The following is a 17,076-nucleotide window of genomic DNA, read 5'->3' on the forward strand; positions in this document are numbered from 1 at the left end:
AGCCTGCACTTCCTGAACCACCTCTGTGCCCTTTGTCCAGGATAATATTGGTTCATGACGGACTCACACCCATCCTTCTCAGTTTGCAAAGCAATCATGCTTCCCTATAAAACCACTTCCATTCAACTAACTGCAAGAACTGTCAGGACCTGGTCCTGGCATTATCCTCTCTGTGCACCCAGAGCACGTGACAGAGCTGGCTTTGAAAAATTAATGGCAATTTTATTCTCATTCACCAGTGAGAAACCAAACCAGCAAGCTGGCCCAGTGTCAGCAGTGTAAACAACTTGGCTAGGACCCCAAACCTAGCCCAAACCAGGGCAGATCCTAGCCAAACCCATGCACAACCAGCCCATCTGGGAACATAAGTCTTCTTGCCCAGCATTACCTGAATCATCTTCAGAGGTGGTTGTACAGGGGCAGGGAGCACAGGCGTGACTTACCAGCACACACTGTGCATGGAACCCAGTTCTCTCATCCCCAGTGTATTCAGGTGACACTGGGTGGCTTTCTTTCCTATTCTCAGCAGTCAATGACCAGGGTGGGGCCACCACCCTTCCCTCTCACCTTTCCTCCCCCCCCAAAAAAAAACAACCAAAGCAGCATCTGCACTAAGAGAATCCATCCCTGCTTTCAGATCATGCCCACTGCATGCTGGAAAAGGGCCTTGGAGTTTAAATCAACGCTGCATGCACAGACAGGCAGGGCAGGCATGATCAGTACAGCTCAGGTCGGTACCTCCCTATCAAATACCAGCGCCTGGGGTTCAGGATCAGCCCTGTTAGATGGGGACACAGCACAGCCACACTTTGTAACTCCTATACCACGGCACTAGATGTTGTAACTCAGTGGCCTCTGTTCATTGGCTGGCATGACATTGGCTTGGCATCATGTTCATGGGTAATGGGACACGAATACAGCAGTTATTAGCAGGACCAAATGAACTTTCCCCTGACATCTAGTGACGAACTGGGGGAAGAGACTTCAGGAGCAGCCCATATTTGCATGGATGCAACCTCAACTGAACCTCACTTGCTAAGGAGGTAGAGGTGCCAAATCCCAGTGAAAGTCAAGGGGATGGGGACAGATGTTCCTGCATAGTCAGTGGAGCTTCTGCTTAAAGAGTAGTAGACATCCTTTGACCCTCCCCTCTCCAGTACTTATAGACAGAGCTGATTGGACTCACCTGAGATCCTTGTTTCTGTTCAGCTGTTACCAGAGCTGAAATCACTGACAAGCAGGTCTAGGCATTAAGCCTTAGGTCTGGTGGGGCGGAGGAGAGAGGAGGTGGGGGAAAGACAGTGTTGCAGTGAAAGACAATGTAGGGGCTGCACTAGCAGTGAGGTTCCATACTACCCAAGAAATCACTAAGAGCTAGGCTAAGCAGTGAAACCAGCAGTGGTTGAGACAGTAGCGGAGCTGAGTAGTAGCAAAAGAGAGCCACTTGCAGAGGTGGTGGTAGCAGTGGAATCACTGCTTAATGAGCTTTCCCTGCTTTTTCCAGGGTAGTGGGGTGAACCCACCTCTGCACTTGGGATTCACTGATCAAGGACAATCAGCTGTGGGTGGGGAGCAGCGCAGGGAAAGGGGTGTGCTGTGTTGAAGGGATTTTCACAGTGCAAGGTGGGAAACTGAGGCAAAGGATACTGCCCAACGTACTGTAGGGTGGGCGTTTGCTTATGGTTACACGTTGTTGAGTCATGGTTGGAGTGTTTACCCACATTAATGCTGGATTCCCTTTCCATTGTACTAAACATTTTCTTTTGTTATACACAGGTTCAGTGCTCGCCAGTGGGATGCATTGCCTCTTAGAGGCGCCAAGAGGTGGGTTTACTTTTCCCAGATTGCTGGGTGGAGGCTCAAGCTTGTTCTGTTTTGTATTGTCAAGAGGAACCCCTAGATATTGTTGCCATCTGCACCAATTCCACTACATCTGGGCTCTGCAGCCACCGAGAAGGGGCAGGACCAGTCCACTGGTGCTACTCTGAACCAAACCTTCTTGTTAAACATTGGCCAAATCTTAGTGATGCCTATATATGTGAGGTCTTTGTATAATAGGCAACCGAGCTGCTTTTGTGTGGTTTGTGTGTGCAGGGCTTGGCTTTGTAAGACATCCGTCTCTAGACTCTCCGTGCTACACGATAATTCACTGCAAACGAAGGCGTTACTCAGGCTGGATGTGTGCTTTGGAAGAAAGACACTCTGGAAGAATGGTGAGTCAACACATCTTTCCTCCTGTAAGAACAAGAGGGACACATTGCAATTTTAAAGTACAGATTTTGGATTTTCTTAGGGAAAGCTTCCCAGTTGCACAGAACTTCTTGTCTGACTTGTGTATTTCCTTATCTGAGAGGATTTCAAGTTTAAATCAATTATAAAATGACAATGAATTTAAAAGAAAACTGACAGGTGCTGTGAGAGAGAGACTCAGCGTTCAGGGTTGTTTTTTTTTGCCACCACTGTAAAAGTCTGTCTTATGTAAAGGGATCTAAAAGGCAGGCTTCTGGGTGATTAGCTCATATTACAAATGAAAGCAAAGAGCCAAACTCTGCAGCCTTGACATGCTTCGATACGCTCACAGACTTCCAGTGAGAATTTTAGTTGACACAGCCTGCAGTCACAGTGATTCAACTGAGGATTCCCTGAAACATGCCTAGTAGACTAGACATATTAAAATAAGGCTCACTTACAACAGTTACCATTGGGCTCTAACTCAGCAGCTGACATGTCACATCAGAGACGTACATTTGTTCAGCTCTACATAAAGACGTGGTGAAGACTCAGGTGAAGTCTTCTCCAGGTCGCTGATTTCGCTCCCTCCCAGGGCAGTCGGGAATCACAAATGGCTAATACCACCTGAAGGCTGTTTACTGCCTGTGTGAACTGAACTGGGAGTCTTTACTGGAATAATTAAAAAAAACCAAAACCTGTTTGTGTGGGGGAAAACGTCCACATTTGTGCAGAATATTGTTTGCAGTCACTTACTAGGCCAGGTCTAGTCTCAATGCAGCCCCTAGTGGAAAAATGTCTGCACTACAAGCACCATTGATTGTCACTCTCTGCAATTTCAGCAGAGGACATGTATTCCTTGTTTGACCAGCACTAAATTCACTCAGGTGATGAAAGGTGACTCAGCCCTCCAGCCTTCCACTTCTAAAATGGAACCAGGAGGAGTTCAGCCTGAATGGCCATCAAATTCAGCCTTCATGATTAAAGACACAAGAGGAAAAAACAATAGATATTACAATTCTAAATTCATGCAGACACACAGGATAAGAGATCCTGCCTCAGGGTCGGATTCTTCTCTGTGTCCAAGCTCTGGAGAGGGAGCACTAGGAAACCGGTTATGGCTCCCTGATTTGGATCAGTCTCAAAGCTCAGAGCAACTGAGGGGCTGCTCAAGTTATGACACTGGTGTCAGATCCACGCTAGTGGAGGACAGATGTGAGCATCCTGATATTTGCCCTATACTGGGGTTGGGAGGAAGCTCCTGCAGGAATTGGCTGCAGCATCTTTTCCCCAGCAGAAAGTTTGCCTGTTGCCAAGGGAATTCTCTGCTGCTCGTATACAGCCAGTTTCTGGCCCCTTTGCACCACCTTCAGTGATGCAAAGAGGCTTAGAATCAAGCGGCTTTTGTACAAGGGTGGCGTGATTCACTGTGATTGTAAAGGAAGTAAAATGCTGATACAGGGACTGGGCCAAACAAAGACTAATGGGCTAAATTTCTCTAATATAGACAGGCCAAAAGTTATATCTAGTCCTGGGACTAAACTGAAAGGCATTCAGGCATGACTACATCAGACTATGATGCTCTCAGCATAGGCAGGCTGAAAAGAAATGGCAAGAACACACCCTTTAGGCAAGGTGTCAGTGTGCTATTATTCCTTTGACCGGCTGCAATGAGCTCTCTCTGACCCTAATGCAGTATAAATAATTCCTATAGTACAACAGTACAGTCTGATACTTTTTATTAGATGGTCAAGTGCTATCCCATGGGGAATTCTGAAGTGTTGCCAACTGCTGGAATATTAATAGGTGGAAGTGAAGAGCACAGAAAGTTGATGTCATGGTGTGGGCGTCAGGAAAGGTCGGGCATAATTAAATAAAGAAACAGTGTGCATGGAGTTAAATTCTCAAGCTGGGCAGAATGGGATGTCACTATAATAAATGGACTAATTATATGAAGATAAGGTTCATACCCACAATTGCTCCCAGGGATTTCTACCTCTGTAGAAAAGGCCTCCACCTGATTCTAAGGCTTTGATCCAAAAGAGCAAGTAACCATAAGCTTAAACAGGTTAATTAAGCTAAATTAAAATTAAGCACATGCTTAAACGCTTTGCTGAGGAGTAGCTTCCCTCTGTGAATTTATTAATCAATAAGGAGATTTGTCCTGATTATTTCTATGCCAAAAAGCAATTTTTTAGCTATGAATCTTCATCTGTCATTTACAGATGCAGATGTTGGGCCTCCTTATCATTGTCGTCTCAGTGACATTATGCGATGCACAATGCTGGCTGAAAATAATTGAATCTGATGCACAAGGTAAGAAATCCTGCTGGCTGGACTCTCGTCTGTGCCTAAGCTCTTCTGAGGGAACATAACGGAACTGAGAGCTCATTGGCCACTGCCCCAATAAAGCTCAGAGCAACTGAGATGCTGCTCTAACCCTCTAGTGTAGCCACTGGTGGAGAGGTGTCACAGTCCCCTGGGGAGGGAGGAGGCTGGTGCAAGCCAGCAAAAAGTTCCCCTATTCCAGGGCAATTCCCTGTTGGCTATATGCAGCCATTTCTGGCCCCTTTGCACTACCTTGGCAGATCTCAGTGTGGAATCTGGCCTTCTCCATGCGCCTCACTGAGAACAGAGTTGTTTGCCAAATTTAGCACCTGTCTGTTGAAACCTAACCAGGGACAAGAAACTAGGGAAGATGGGGAGGGACGTGGGGGGGCTGGTGAGTCATGAATACAGATTTACTGTTGGAGAAGGTGGTAAACTGTGGCCATGAGAGAAAGGGGGACTGGGGAAGTGTTAGTGATACTACACATTCCAGGATAGTTTTCTGAAATTTTACACCACCAAAAAAGCCCTTACACATATGGATTTTGGGGCACAAGTGGCGTTTGTACAGAGATTTTCAAAGGAATAGCTGGACATCTGTTCATAAAAGGCACAAGTGGGCAAAGACTGTGAGGGGCTGGCTCCTGGGAGTTGTGCAGCTCTTATTTTCAGAACTGGATGAGATGAGATTATGGTAATTTACCCAAACACAAGCCAGTCATGGCACCAGGAAGGTTCAGGACCCAACAGCCAATGGAGGGCTTCCACTGCAGTTCAGAAGAGGCTAGTGGGAGATGAAGGCTAGCAATTTTCTTGGGGGACACCCAAGAACAAGAATCAGTTCAACAAGTGTTTGCACCCTGGTGGGTAAGGGAGAAGAGGCAAGAGAAGATGAGAGATGCATGAGCACTGGGGACATCATGGCAGGGCCGCCCAGAGGGGGGAGCAAGTGGGGCAATTTGCCCCAGACCCCAGGCCCCACAGGGGCCCCCACTAGAGTTTTTCTGGGCCCCTGGAGTGAAGTCCTTCACTTGCTCCGGGGGGTCCCGGAAAACTCTCGTGGGGCCCGGGTCCCCGGAGCTTCTTCCACTCTGGGTCTTCGGCGGCAGGGGGTCCTTCTGCCCGTGGCGGAAGGACCCCCTGCCACCGAAGCGGGACCTGCTGCCGAAGTGCCGGGTCTTCTGCGGTAATTCGGTGGCGGGGGGCCCCCGCCGCGGGTCTTCAGGGCACTTTGGCGGCAGGTCCCAGAGCGGAAGGAGCCCCTGCTGCCGAATTACCGCCAAAGCAGGGGCCCCCCACCGCTGAAGACCCTAGGCCCCCTGAATCCTCTGGGTGACCCTGCATCACGGAATCAGCCAGGCTGTAGCATGCACAAACCTTTTGCCCAGTGTACTGGTGGTGAACACTGTTCTAAAATGCACTGTGTCCAGCCTGTGTAGGGGTGCATTCCAGCAGCGCCAAGACCTGCCACGTTGCAAGCTGGCTGCTCTCATGACTACCAGGACCAGGTTGAGCAGTGCACCTGAACACATACAGAGACAGCAGACAGCACCGCATTCTGAAGCCCCCTTTTAAAAAGTCTCTCTGCTGTGCCTATGGCCATGCCTTGAACACTCTCTTGTCAGGCATAATTTTCAGCTTGCCTGTGCAGGTCCATGGGCTTACTGAAAGTAGGTATCATTCTAAGGTAGCAGGAAAATGCATGGATAAAGGTGTCAATGAACGTCCTAACGGGACCTTTGAAAACATGGCCCCCAATGGATCTGATCTGGTAAACAAGCTTAGAGTTCATTTATCTGATTGCATGCAGTCAGAGCCCATTTTAATTGGCATTTACCCTTCTATTTTATGTTATCTGGGTCAAGAAGGAACACATTTAGACCCATAAAAGGAGAAGACAATTCATGCTGCATTGCAAAGTGATGGGGAGAGAGCTTCCAGAACAGTGGTTGGATAGTTTCCAGGGTTTTTTGTATGAGGTGTGTCTGTGTGTGCAGTAGTGGTTCCAGGGTTTCTGGTGCCTGAGGCACAATTCGGGGGGCCGCATTTTGTGCACTCCCCATGGGGCGTGTGGCAGCTTCCAGTTCCTCTTCCATCACACCGCCGAAGAAGGACCCTCCACCGAAATGCTGCAAGCGACAGCGGCAGTCATTGAGCTGCTCAATTGTCTGCCACTGTTTTCCATGGCACGTCGGCAGAAGGTCCTTCTTTGGCGGCGTGACGGGAGCGGAACCGGAAGCTCCCGTGCGCCCCTATGGGGAGCGCACAAAATGCCGTCCCCTGAATCCTGGCGCCCTCGGCGACCGCCTAGGGTCACCTAATGGAAGTGTTGGTCCTGTGTGTATGTTGGAGGGAAGATACACAGCAATGAGAACTAAGGCTAATTTCCTAGGGCTGAGGAAAATTATGAACAAAATTGATTCTGAGGAAAAATTTGAACGAAAATTAGGAATTGTTTTAAGAAGGGTTTATTGGATGGCCTGTAAGCCACACTTTTATAATTGTGAAAAGTGATAACTTTAATTAAAAAGCCAATCCTGGTCAAAAGGAGAACTGAAGGCAGCAATTAGAAATATGCATATAACTAATTGGAAAAAAGGGGAAGTAGTTAGCAATCAATATAAATTGGAAGTATTGTAGAAAGTTGATATGGAAAGCTAAACACATCAGGGAAGTGTCCACTGCTGGCAGGGCCATTTTTTAAATTACATCTGGAACAAAAGAAATCCTAACAATTGTGCAGGTTCATTAATAGATGAAATGGCAAAGTTGCTGATAATGATACAAAGAAGGTGTTAAATACACATTTCTGTTCTGTATTTGGAAAGAAGCAGGATGGTGTATTACTAGGAGGAAGAACTACTTTCAAGGTCATTCATGATTTGTCCCCACCCTACCTCTCATCTCTCATTATTTATTAATATGTCAACTCCCACTGGTCCATTATGTCAACTTCTATTGCTCACTTGTTAAATTTGCAAACAAGCCCCTTTGTCTTACTCCCATGCTGCCCCACACACTTTGGAGGAGCTCCCTGAAACCATCCACAATGCTACCTCATTATCCACCTGCAAATCCCCTCCTCATAACTCTCCTTTCCCATGAGTCTTAGAAAAAACTTGACATTGGGTTAGGGTGCTGGTGTGCTGAGACCACTGCCTATCATGCTGACCAATATTGTCTCATTGTTTCCTTATACTGCTGTCTGTATCTGCTGTCTCTTGTCTTAGATTGTAAGCTCTTTGGGATGGAGGCAATCTTTTTCTTCTGTGTTTGTACAGCACCTAGCACAATGGCGTAAGCACCATGGTAATACAAATGATAAACAGCAACAACTAAGGAGAATGTTAAACAGCATCTGCTAGGGATAAAAGTTTTAAGATTAGCAGGCCCAGATAACAGGCACCCAAGAGCTGTAGGAGAGTTGGCTGAGGAGATCTGAGCCATTTTTAATAAATCTTGGAATACTGGGGAAATTCCAGAGGACTGGAAGAGTGTAAGTGCTGTGCTAATATGCATAAAGTGCAAGTGAGATGACCCTTTTAATTATAGGCAGAGTTACCCTAACATAAGTGCTAGGGAAAACAACAAAGTTGATGTGTGATTCCATCAAAAAAGAATTAGAGGACAGAAATATAATTAATGCCACGCTCAACATTGTTTTTTGGAAAATAGGTCTTTTCAGATAAACTCAGGTTTGAGATTACAAATTTGGTTGATAATGATTCAGAAACATCAAAACACTTCAGTTCATCTAGTTCAGCCTTAACCTGTGTCCTCCTGAGATACTACTGAGCCTCAAACCTCTATCTGTAGTCCAGTCTCCCCAGCTGGGTCACATCTCCCATGATGCATCATGGCCATGAACCACTGCAGCAATTCAACCAATGGGAACACAAAGGTACAGTATGGGAGATGTAGTCCAGCTGGGGCACCTGGCTCAAAGGAACATCCAAACTACAACTCCCATGAGGCGCTGCGGAAGCTCAAGGCTGACACAGGTTTGGGTCAGTTTGACATTAATGAAAGATTTTGGTTTGGAAAACTAAAACATTTCTATTTGGCTTTTCCCAGCTTGGTGAGGAATAAAATCAGTGGGTTTTTTTTTGGCAAAGTTTAAATTTTTCCCATGGAAAGTTTTGATTCTTTTGAGGTGTTTTTTTCCATCCAAAAAACACATTGATAGAGCTGTTAGAAAAATTTCTACTAGCTGGGTCCGATTATTCTAATATTTCAGTGCTTTGCAAACACTATTTATCTTCACAACTCCCTTGTAAGATAAGGAAACTCACCCAAAAATGAAACATTACCTCCCGGTGATGAAGTAATTCCCATTTTCCAAATAAGGAACAGAGGCAGAGAGAAATTATTTGACCTACCTTGGGTCACACAAGGAATCTCTGGAAGAGCTGGAAATTGAACTCTTCTCTCCTGAGTCCCAAGCCAGGGCGTTAGTCACAAGAATTTGAAATGTACTAGGGATTGAACCAAAGGCCATTGAAGTCAACAGGAGTTTGTCCATTGACTTCAATGGGCTTTAGATCAGGCCTTAAAAATGTGTGCCAATAATTTGATTCAGTGGGATCTGAGAGGAGAATTAGCTTTCCAAGCAATCCTTCCTCAACTGCAATCCTCTCTGTCCCCTGAATTGACCAGGGTCTTACATTGGTCTTCTCTTCTTGTTTAGATTGTTACGTCCTTTGGACAGGGAATGGGTCTTAGCAGGCTTAGAGTTTATAAGACTTAGGACAAAGAAATTGCACTCCAGCCTCATATTAAATATACCAAGCTCAAACCCAGATTTGATCAACAATTTTTAAGTTAACTGTACGATTGGCATGTACCAGCAAGTTGGTTATGTCCTTTCAGGCTGCACTGATGAGAACGGAGTGCTACATGAATTCAACTCCAAATGGACAACGAAGGATTGCCAGAGCTGTAGCTGTAGCAAGGAAAGGATGCAGTGCTGTAGCCTGTGAGTATAAAATAAATGCACAGTAATTTTTTCTGCAGGGTTCAGGCCACACGCTCAGATTCCTCTGGGGGAGGGGGGAATGCAAAGCTGTCATGGATGATGTCACAGCCAGTCTATCACCTCGTGGCCCTGTGTGCCTTTGCAGCAACTCTGCATCAGGTTTCCCCCACCAGACAGCTGTTTGACCCTGCAACAGTCCGTCTCACCTCACCACGCCAGCCCTCCAGCCAGCTTACTTCCCTTCCAGGGTAATAAAGAGTCCCACCGGCTAACAGTCCAGTGTCCCTGTATAAGGTCATCAGCCCCAGCCCCAGCCCTACACCCTCTTCGTCTGGGAGGCTTTACTATCTCCATTTTGAGGGAACTTAGGCCCAGCCCTGTCTCTAGGGTTCCTGCCCAGGAACTCTGTGTTTAAGCAGCTAGGACCTGCTCCTTACAATCCCTTGCTGCTTCCCTTGCTGTTGCCCTGGGCTACTTCCTACCTGCTCCACCTGTCCACAGGATTACACCCTCCAGACCCCTCTCTGTCTCATTCTGGAAGTCCAACTCTTGCTGTAGCATCTTGCCAGTCTGCTTGCTGAGAAGTCTCCTCTCCACAGTTCCCAGCCTTTCTAGCAGCCACTCCTTGTTTTATCTGCTGCCTTCTTATTCCAGTTGTCAATGTCCCAGCAATTGGCTGCAGCACAGGAGGTAGCTAGCCTACCTGTTAACTCCTTAGTGGCTATGGTAGGATGGGTTTTATACACTCAATTCAAATACTCCAAAGGCACAGCTCTCCCGAGAGAAATTTTTGCAGTTACATCGACTCAACAAGTCATTATACTAAAGAATAAATAAATGAAATGTGGGTTTAAGCCACAACAATTTGGATTGAGAGTAAGATTTATAACCTCCTTCCCTCCCCCAAATTTGAGTGGGATTCAGATTTCAGATTTGGGTTCAAAGATGGACCCATGTGTAAAATGTGCATCGATTTTGATTTCAAACACTCTGAAGATGAACAGTCCCCTTCTCCAACTACTAGACCGCCCTAACTTACTCATCATACAGTAATTTACATCCTATGGTAGAGTTCACAGTAGCTGAAGCTGAGATAGAGAAGGCACTGCCACTCTAACTCCACACACCACCCATTTTTAACTGCCCACATTTGAAATATGTTCCTTGTGTGTGTGCACGCGCATGTAACATTCTTTGCTTGGTCTCAGCCCAAAGGTAAAATTTAATCTGAGCTAATTTGATCCAGAACTTTTTGAGCTATGGGCATAGAATCATAGAAGATTAGGGTTGGAAGAGACCTCAGGACGTCATCTAGTCCAACCCTATGCTCAAAGCAGGACCAACCCCAACTAAATCATCCCAGCCAGGGCTTTGTCAAGCCAGGCCTTCAAAACCTCTATGCAGGGCTAGAAGGGATCTTGAGATAACAAAGAGGGCTGAATTTGATGATGAGGCAGGACCAAGTAAATCTAGATCATCCCTGGCATGTGTTTGTGCAACCTGTTCTTAACAACTTCCAATGATAGAGTTTCCACAACTTCCTTTGGAAGCCTATTCCAGAGCTTAACTATCCATATAGTTAGAAAGCTTTTCTTAATATCTAACCTAAAGCTCCTTTCTGCAGATTAAGCCCATTACTTCTTGTCCTACATTCAGTGGACATGGAAAACAATTGATCAATGTCCTCTTTATAACAGCCCTTAACGTATCTGAAGACTATCAGGTCACCCTCTCCCCCAGCCTTCTTTTCTCAAGTTTAGAAATGCTCAGGTTTTTTTATCCTTTCCTCATAGATCAGGTTTCCTAAACCTTTTATCATTTTTTGTTGCTCTCTTCTGAACTCTCTCCAGTTTGCTTATGTATTTTGTAAAATGTGGAACCAAGAACTGGACACACTACTCCTGCTGAGGCCTCTCCGGTGCTGACTACGGAGGGACAGTTATCTTTGATGACTTACATACAACGCTCTTCTTAATACAGGCCAGAATATTAGCCTTTTTTCCATCACATTGGTGGCTCATATTCAATTTGTGATCTATTATAACCCCCAAATCTTTTTCAGCCTTACTACCACCTATCCAGTTATTCCCCATTTTGTAGCTGTGCACTGAATTTTTCCTTCTAAAAAGTGTAGTACTTTGCATTTTTCTTTATTGAATTTCCTGTTGTTGATTTCAGAGTGATTCTCTATTTTGTCAAAGTCTTTTTGAATTCCAAAACTGTCCTTCAAAGTGCTTGCAGCCACTCCCAGGTTGGTGTCATCTGCAAATTTTATAAGCATACTCACCACTCCATTATCCAAGTCACTAATGAAAATACCGAACAGTACTGGACCCAGAACTGACCCCCTGTGGGACTGCAATAGACATGCCCTCCCCATTTGACAGCAAACTATTGATAACTACTCTTTGAGTATGGTGTTTCAACCAGTTGTGCACCCAACTTATAGTAATTTCATCTAGGCTACATTTTCCTAGTTTGCTTTTGAGAATCACATGGGACTGTGTCAAAAGCCTCACTAAAATGAAGGTATATATCATCTACTGCTTTCCCTCATCCTCTAGGTCAGTAACTCTTTCAAAGTAAAAAGTTTCAGTAGTCCATGTCTCACTGGGAGCTAATGAAGGTCCCCTAGAGATGCTTGTCTGTAGAAGAATCTGCTGTCGGAGAAGCTGCGAATGTTTTAAGTGTTTTTGCAGGTCACCTGTTTCAATACACCTTAGGGACACTCTTAACAACATATATGAGAATTTGGAACAAGAAAATACACTGCACTAAATGAACCATTTGAAACGTCTAATCAGACCCAATATACATTTCCACACAGGGCATTTCTAAAAGCCCCTCTTAAATTCATTTCAGTGTGCTGGCACATAGAGTTGCAGTTCTACCTCTAATAATAACCACCACCTATTATGATTTATTTTTAAATTGCTGATTAACCCTCACACAGTCCCAGTGAAGTACAGTATATACATGTAACTAGCTCCCTTCCCCTGTTCAGTGGGGCACAGAAATTTGGCAGTGTTCATAGCAATGACGACTGCCCACAAACCTCCAAAGGAAGCTCCAAATGTCAGAACCTAACATTGGGTGGGTTCGCCCAGACATGACACTCGTATGCAGGGGTCATAAAATAAAATGAACTTTTGCTCTTGATGTGCCAGAGAGACGATAAAAAGACAAATGTCAGGTAGAACGTAGAGCAGCTCCATTTGAGTTCCACTAAGCAACGTGAAATAGCATTAAGCTAGGACACATAGCACAGTGACGATTCTAATAACTCTGACTTACCAATAGATAAAGCTCTTGGCCTGCACATAGGTGCACAACAGGTATTAAGGGCCCAATTCTCCAGTCCACTACTCCAGGGTAAGTGTTCCCTAACTTCAGTGAATTGACGCTGGCATAAACCCAGAGTAACCAAGTCGAGGGTCAGACCCCACATTTTCTGTCTCTCTGTGGTATCCTGACATATCTCACACACTTGTGCTTGCTTTGTCTTTCCCACTGACAGCGTTACCAGACCTGTTGACTACGACAAAGAGAAATGTGAAAGTATATTCTACGAGGAGACCTGTAGCTACAAAGTGGTGGAGAAGGCTGACCCCTCTAAGCTCTGTGAGGTCCATAGTTATGTGGGCTAACAATAAACCCATTCAGAATCAAGCTTGGCATCTGGGCAAATCCTTTTGGATCACAGTTGTTTTTAAGCATCCTTAAGCAATACCAGCACTGTATTTGATTCTAGGGTGTTTCTGTTACTATCTGCGGTAGCATAATCGAGCTATGAGCACAGGTCTTGTAAAAATTCTTTTCTGATGATCATTTGATTAAAATAAACTCTGATACAGCATCAAAGATTTGTCAGAGAATCTTCTTAATCTTTTCCCTTGCCATCACTGTTGCTGGAACCACTGGACACATGCGGAGGAAGCATGCATGCTATAAAGGACTCTGGAAGAGAATTTGCTTTCTTTCCAGCAGGGAACTCAAGCAGCTGCAGGTTCACGAGTGATCAGGGGATATTTGATGGACAAGTTTGTCCTTCCCAAACCCTCCTTGAACGCATGGTCTGTGTTGTCCAATGCTATAGCACTCTTTGGATCAGACTCAGTGAATGGTCTGTAAGTAGCAGCAGCCCATTACAATATCCACAACACAGCACAGCGCTGATGGAAGCCTTCCACACCTGCTCTCACATTCATCTGGGTAAGTATCCAATAAGAGAATGTCATGCATCCAGGAGCCTAGGCACCGCAGCTCAGTTCTACACTGCTGCAACAGATGTGTGCAGGTGCAGGATGAGGAGGCAGCAGAGGAGCGTGCCCATCTGTGAGGATCAGTTCGTCTGGTGGTTGTGCTTTGTGCCAGGAAACTGTTCAATGCAGGCAGAGTGCTGCACACCAAGAGATCACACTGATCCTTGGCATGCCAGGAGGGCAGCCTCCATTTCTCGGCTAGTACAATAACGGAGTTTGCATCATGGCTCCAATCTGGAAACAGTGAGGGACAGAGGCAACAGATAAATGTTCCCAGCCCCTAGGGCCTCCAGCAGTGTCTAGATGCCTGGGTGACTTTGGCCAGCAGAATGTGCTCATGACACCTTCAGCAGCCCCAAGCAAAGCACTCTGTGGGGTTCCAGAAAATCCATCCATGCACGGTGAAGGCAGCAGGAGGTCAGACTAGAAGATCATAATGGTCCCTTCTGACCTTAAAGTCTATGAGTCTAAGTCCCTGTCCCATGTGGTGGGACATGGTCCTTCTGGGCTTAGGAAAGTCCCCATGTGGGTGGGTAAAGTGACTTGGAAAGTGTACTGACATGTCAGATCTGTCCCTAAGTACTAGTGACAAAAGTGCCTGGGATAGTAGGTAGATTCTAAATGAACAAGTCATGCACTGCCACAGCAGCAAGATGCCAAACCATTATCCTAACTGTACACTTAACTTAGACATCATCCCAGGAGCTGGAGGGAGGAATGTACAACTGCAGGTAGATGTTGGTGATGTTCTCCTGAACCCTGCTCTCAGAGCCGGTCTGCCCCCCCTGCAGTTAAAAGTTCAACTATTTATTGGCAGGTAAGGTCACATCATACACAACTAAAAAATGGGGAATACACGGCTAGGCAGTAGAACTGCAGAAAAGGATCTGGGTGTTATAGTAGATGACAAATTGAACATCAGTCAGTGTGATGCTGTTGCAAAAAAAGGCTAATTTCATTCTGGGGTGTATTAAGAGGACAGAGGACACGGGAGGTAACTGTCCTGCTTTACTTAGCATTGTTGAGACCTCAGCTGGAGTACTGAGGTTTTAGGAAAGATGTGGATAAATTGGAGAGATCCAGAGAAGAGCAACAAAAATGATAAACGGGTGTAGGAAACATGACCTATGAGAAAAGAACTGGGCGTGCTTAATCTAGAGAAGAGAAAGCCAAGGAGGGACCTGACAACAGTCTTCAAATATATAAAAAGTTGTTATAAAGAGGACACCTCAAGTGTTCATGTCCACTGAAGGTAGGACAAGAAGTAATTGGCTTAGTTAGCAGCAAGGGAGATTCAGGATAGATATAGGAAAACCTTTCTAAGGCTAGTTAAGCACTGGAATAGGTTCCCTGGGGAGATTGTGGCATCTCCGTCATTGGAGGTTTTTAAGAACAGGTTAGCCATCCATCTGGGGTGGTCTGGTATACTTGGTCCTGTTTCAGCACAGGGAGTGGGGATGGAGTAGATGATCTCTTGAGGTCCCCTCCAGTCCTATATTTGTATTAGTGCTCTGATAGAATGGGCCTGCTTGCCTTGTGAAAAAAAAGTGATCTAACTTTATTAGCAACAGGACTCTCCATTTAGGAAAAGGTGCGTGAAAAACGTGCTGCGCACCAGAGACTGGAATCACACCAGAATGTTACCTGGAAAATGATTTGCACACCACAGAGTGAAAAGCATCAAACACAGCCTGCCCTACAAAGTGAGAAGAGGCAATCCCAAGAGGTATCCTGATAGTTAATATTAGGCTTGCACTATCTGGCCAGATGAGGCTTGGTAATGTGAGATCATCAGCTAGATGACAGGACAGTTACACAAAATAGTTCTGGTAAGGAATGAGAATGCATTTAGTTTCAGATATGTGGACAGAACCATGCAGCCCCAGGAGGACTTAATTGGATTTTATGGTCCCAAGCTAGCTGCAGGCAGGGGAATAGGGTGTGACTGGCAGCAGCACTGAATCCTTGGGTGATGGTGCCCTCACTGTGAGACGAGCAGTTGTTCTGCCAGCGGTCATGGAGGAGAGAGGGGAAATGGTTTGCCACCCCCCATTTCCCTTGAAGGCTGCCATACTTGTTGCTGAGAACTTTGGGTGGTCTGAAACCCCCCTGGCAGCAACTCCACCTCAGTAGGACTGATGCTGTGTGCAGTAATTAAGAATGACCCAGCTTATATGTAGGAAGAGGTAAGAAGCAGAGGTTGGGCAGAGGCGGAGGCAGGAAGAGCCTGTTCTGCTTCTGCATACAGGAGAGGAGGACTCATTTCCTGGCATGATGAGCAATCACCACAGAGCACAGAGCTGGGACTGCTGCGCAGTTATTAATTGTCCAAATCTTAGTAGCACCTATATATGTGAGGTCAGTCTGTATTAATAGGTAAGTGAACTGCTTCCATGTGGTCTGTTTGCTCAAGGTTTGACTTTGTAACACATTTGCCTTTGCACTATATAAAAATTCACTGCAGCCAAAAGCGGCATCCTACAGGCTGGATACCTACGCAGGAGGGACACACTTTGTAGAAATGGTAAGTCAATACACATTTTTCCACTGGTAAAAATAGGAGGTACACATTGCTCTTTTAAAAATATAGATTTAGATTTTCTTAGTGAAAGCTTACCAGCTGCTACAGAACTAGTTGTGCAACTTGTATATTTCTTACCAAATACTGAGAGGAGTCTAAGGAGAATAAGAGTCTATGCATGTTAATTTAATTATACCATGACTATGAAATTAAAAAAGAGAGTTGCTAGGTTCTCTCTCACACTGTGCGTGTATACAACTTAGTGAGTGTTTTGCCAAGTGATCTTTTACTGCTGGGAGAAGCCAATGCTATAAAAGTCTCTGATTCTAGAGAAATTTAGAATCACTCTCTACACATTGATGTAAAGAGTTCTAATGGATCAGTTCATCAACCCCAATGCTCTGATTTCGTGAGCCCCAGATCAACAGTATTCAAGAACGGGTGGCTCTCTCATTCCAGCAACATTAGCCAATTGAAATACATTTTGGTGAGTTCAAGGATACACATTTCTTCTGGTTTCTAGAATCTTTTAGCTCATTGTCATGCCCAACCCATAACTTTACCCAGACCCTTAAAGCTCCCTTAGCACAGTTCTTTAACCTAAATAATTCAGGTTGTCCCAGTCTGTTTCAACTTTCGACAACTTTTATGAATAGTTTGATGTAACAGGCTGAGTTGGGTTTTTGTTACCTTGGACAACCTAAAGCTCAGGCCTCTGCACAACAAATATAAGTGTTTCAAACCTGATGGGCAGACCAGCT

General features: G+C 45.3%; 2 protein-coding genes across 3 annotated transcripts in view; both read left to right on the forward strand.

Moving 5' to 3' along the window:
* Positions 1-1,792: 1,792 nt before the first annotated feature.
* Positions 1,793-13,380, forward strand: LOC127054283 (beta-microseminoprotein J1-like). Its single transcript, XM_050960366.1, has 5 exons — positions 1,793-1,824; positions 2,095-2,213; positions 4,455-4,545; positions 9,427-9,532; positions 13,050-13,380. Exons 1-5 carry the CDS (start codon positions 1,797-1,799, stop codon positions 13,177-13,179), a joined length of 474 nt encoding a protein of 157 aa, XP_050816323.1. The 5' UTR covers positions 1,793-1,796; the 3' UTR covers positions 13,180-13,380.
* A 2,285-nt stretch (positions 13,381-15,665) lies between these two features.
* The window catches only part of LOC127054257 (beta-microseminoprotein-like), a 50,482-nt gene continuing 49,071 nt past the window's right edge, over positions 15,666-17,076 (forward strand). Inside the window, exon 1 of one of the 2 annotated variants that reach the window (XM_050960331.1) lies at positions 15,666-16,170. The gene's annotated coding sequence lies outside the window, so the exon portion shown is untranslated. The remainder of the gene's footprint in view (positions 16,171-17,076) is intronic. The other variant, XM_050960332.1, reaches the window with a different exon arrangement.

The sequence above is a fragment of the Gopherus flavomarginatus genome, chromosome 6, assembly GCF_025201925.1.
Source record: "Gopherus flavomarginatus isolate rGopFla2 chromosome 6, rGopFla2.mat.asm, whole genome shotgun sequence".
Lineage (NCBI taxonomy): Eukaryota > Metazoa > Chordata > Testudines > Testudinidae > Gopherus > Gopherus flavomarginatus.

Excerpts from the sequence above, each read along its gene's own strand:
- LOC127054283 (XM_050960366.1), top strand. The coding sequence starts at position 1,797 with ATGCATTGCCTCTTAGAGGCGCCAAGAG. Across the intron at positions 4,546-9,426 it reads AATTGAATCTGATGCACAAG|GCTGCACTGATGAGAACGGA; the intron begins GTAAGAAATCCT and ends ATGTCCTTTCAG. Across the intron at positions 9,533-13,049 it reads AGGATGCAGTGCTGTAGCCT|CGTTACCAGACCTGTTGACT; the intron begins GTGAGTATAAAA and ends TCCCACTGACAG.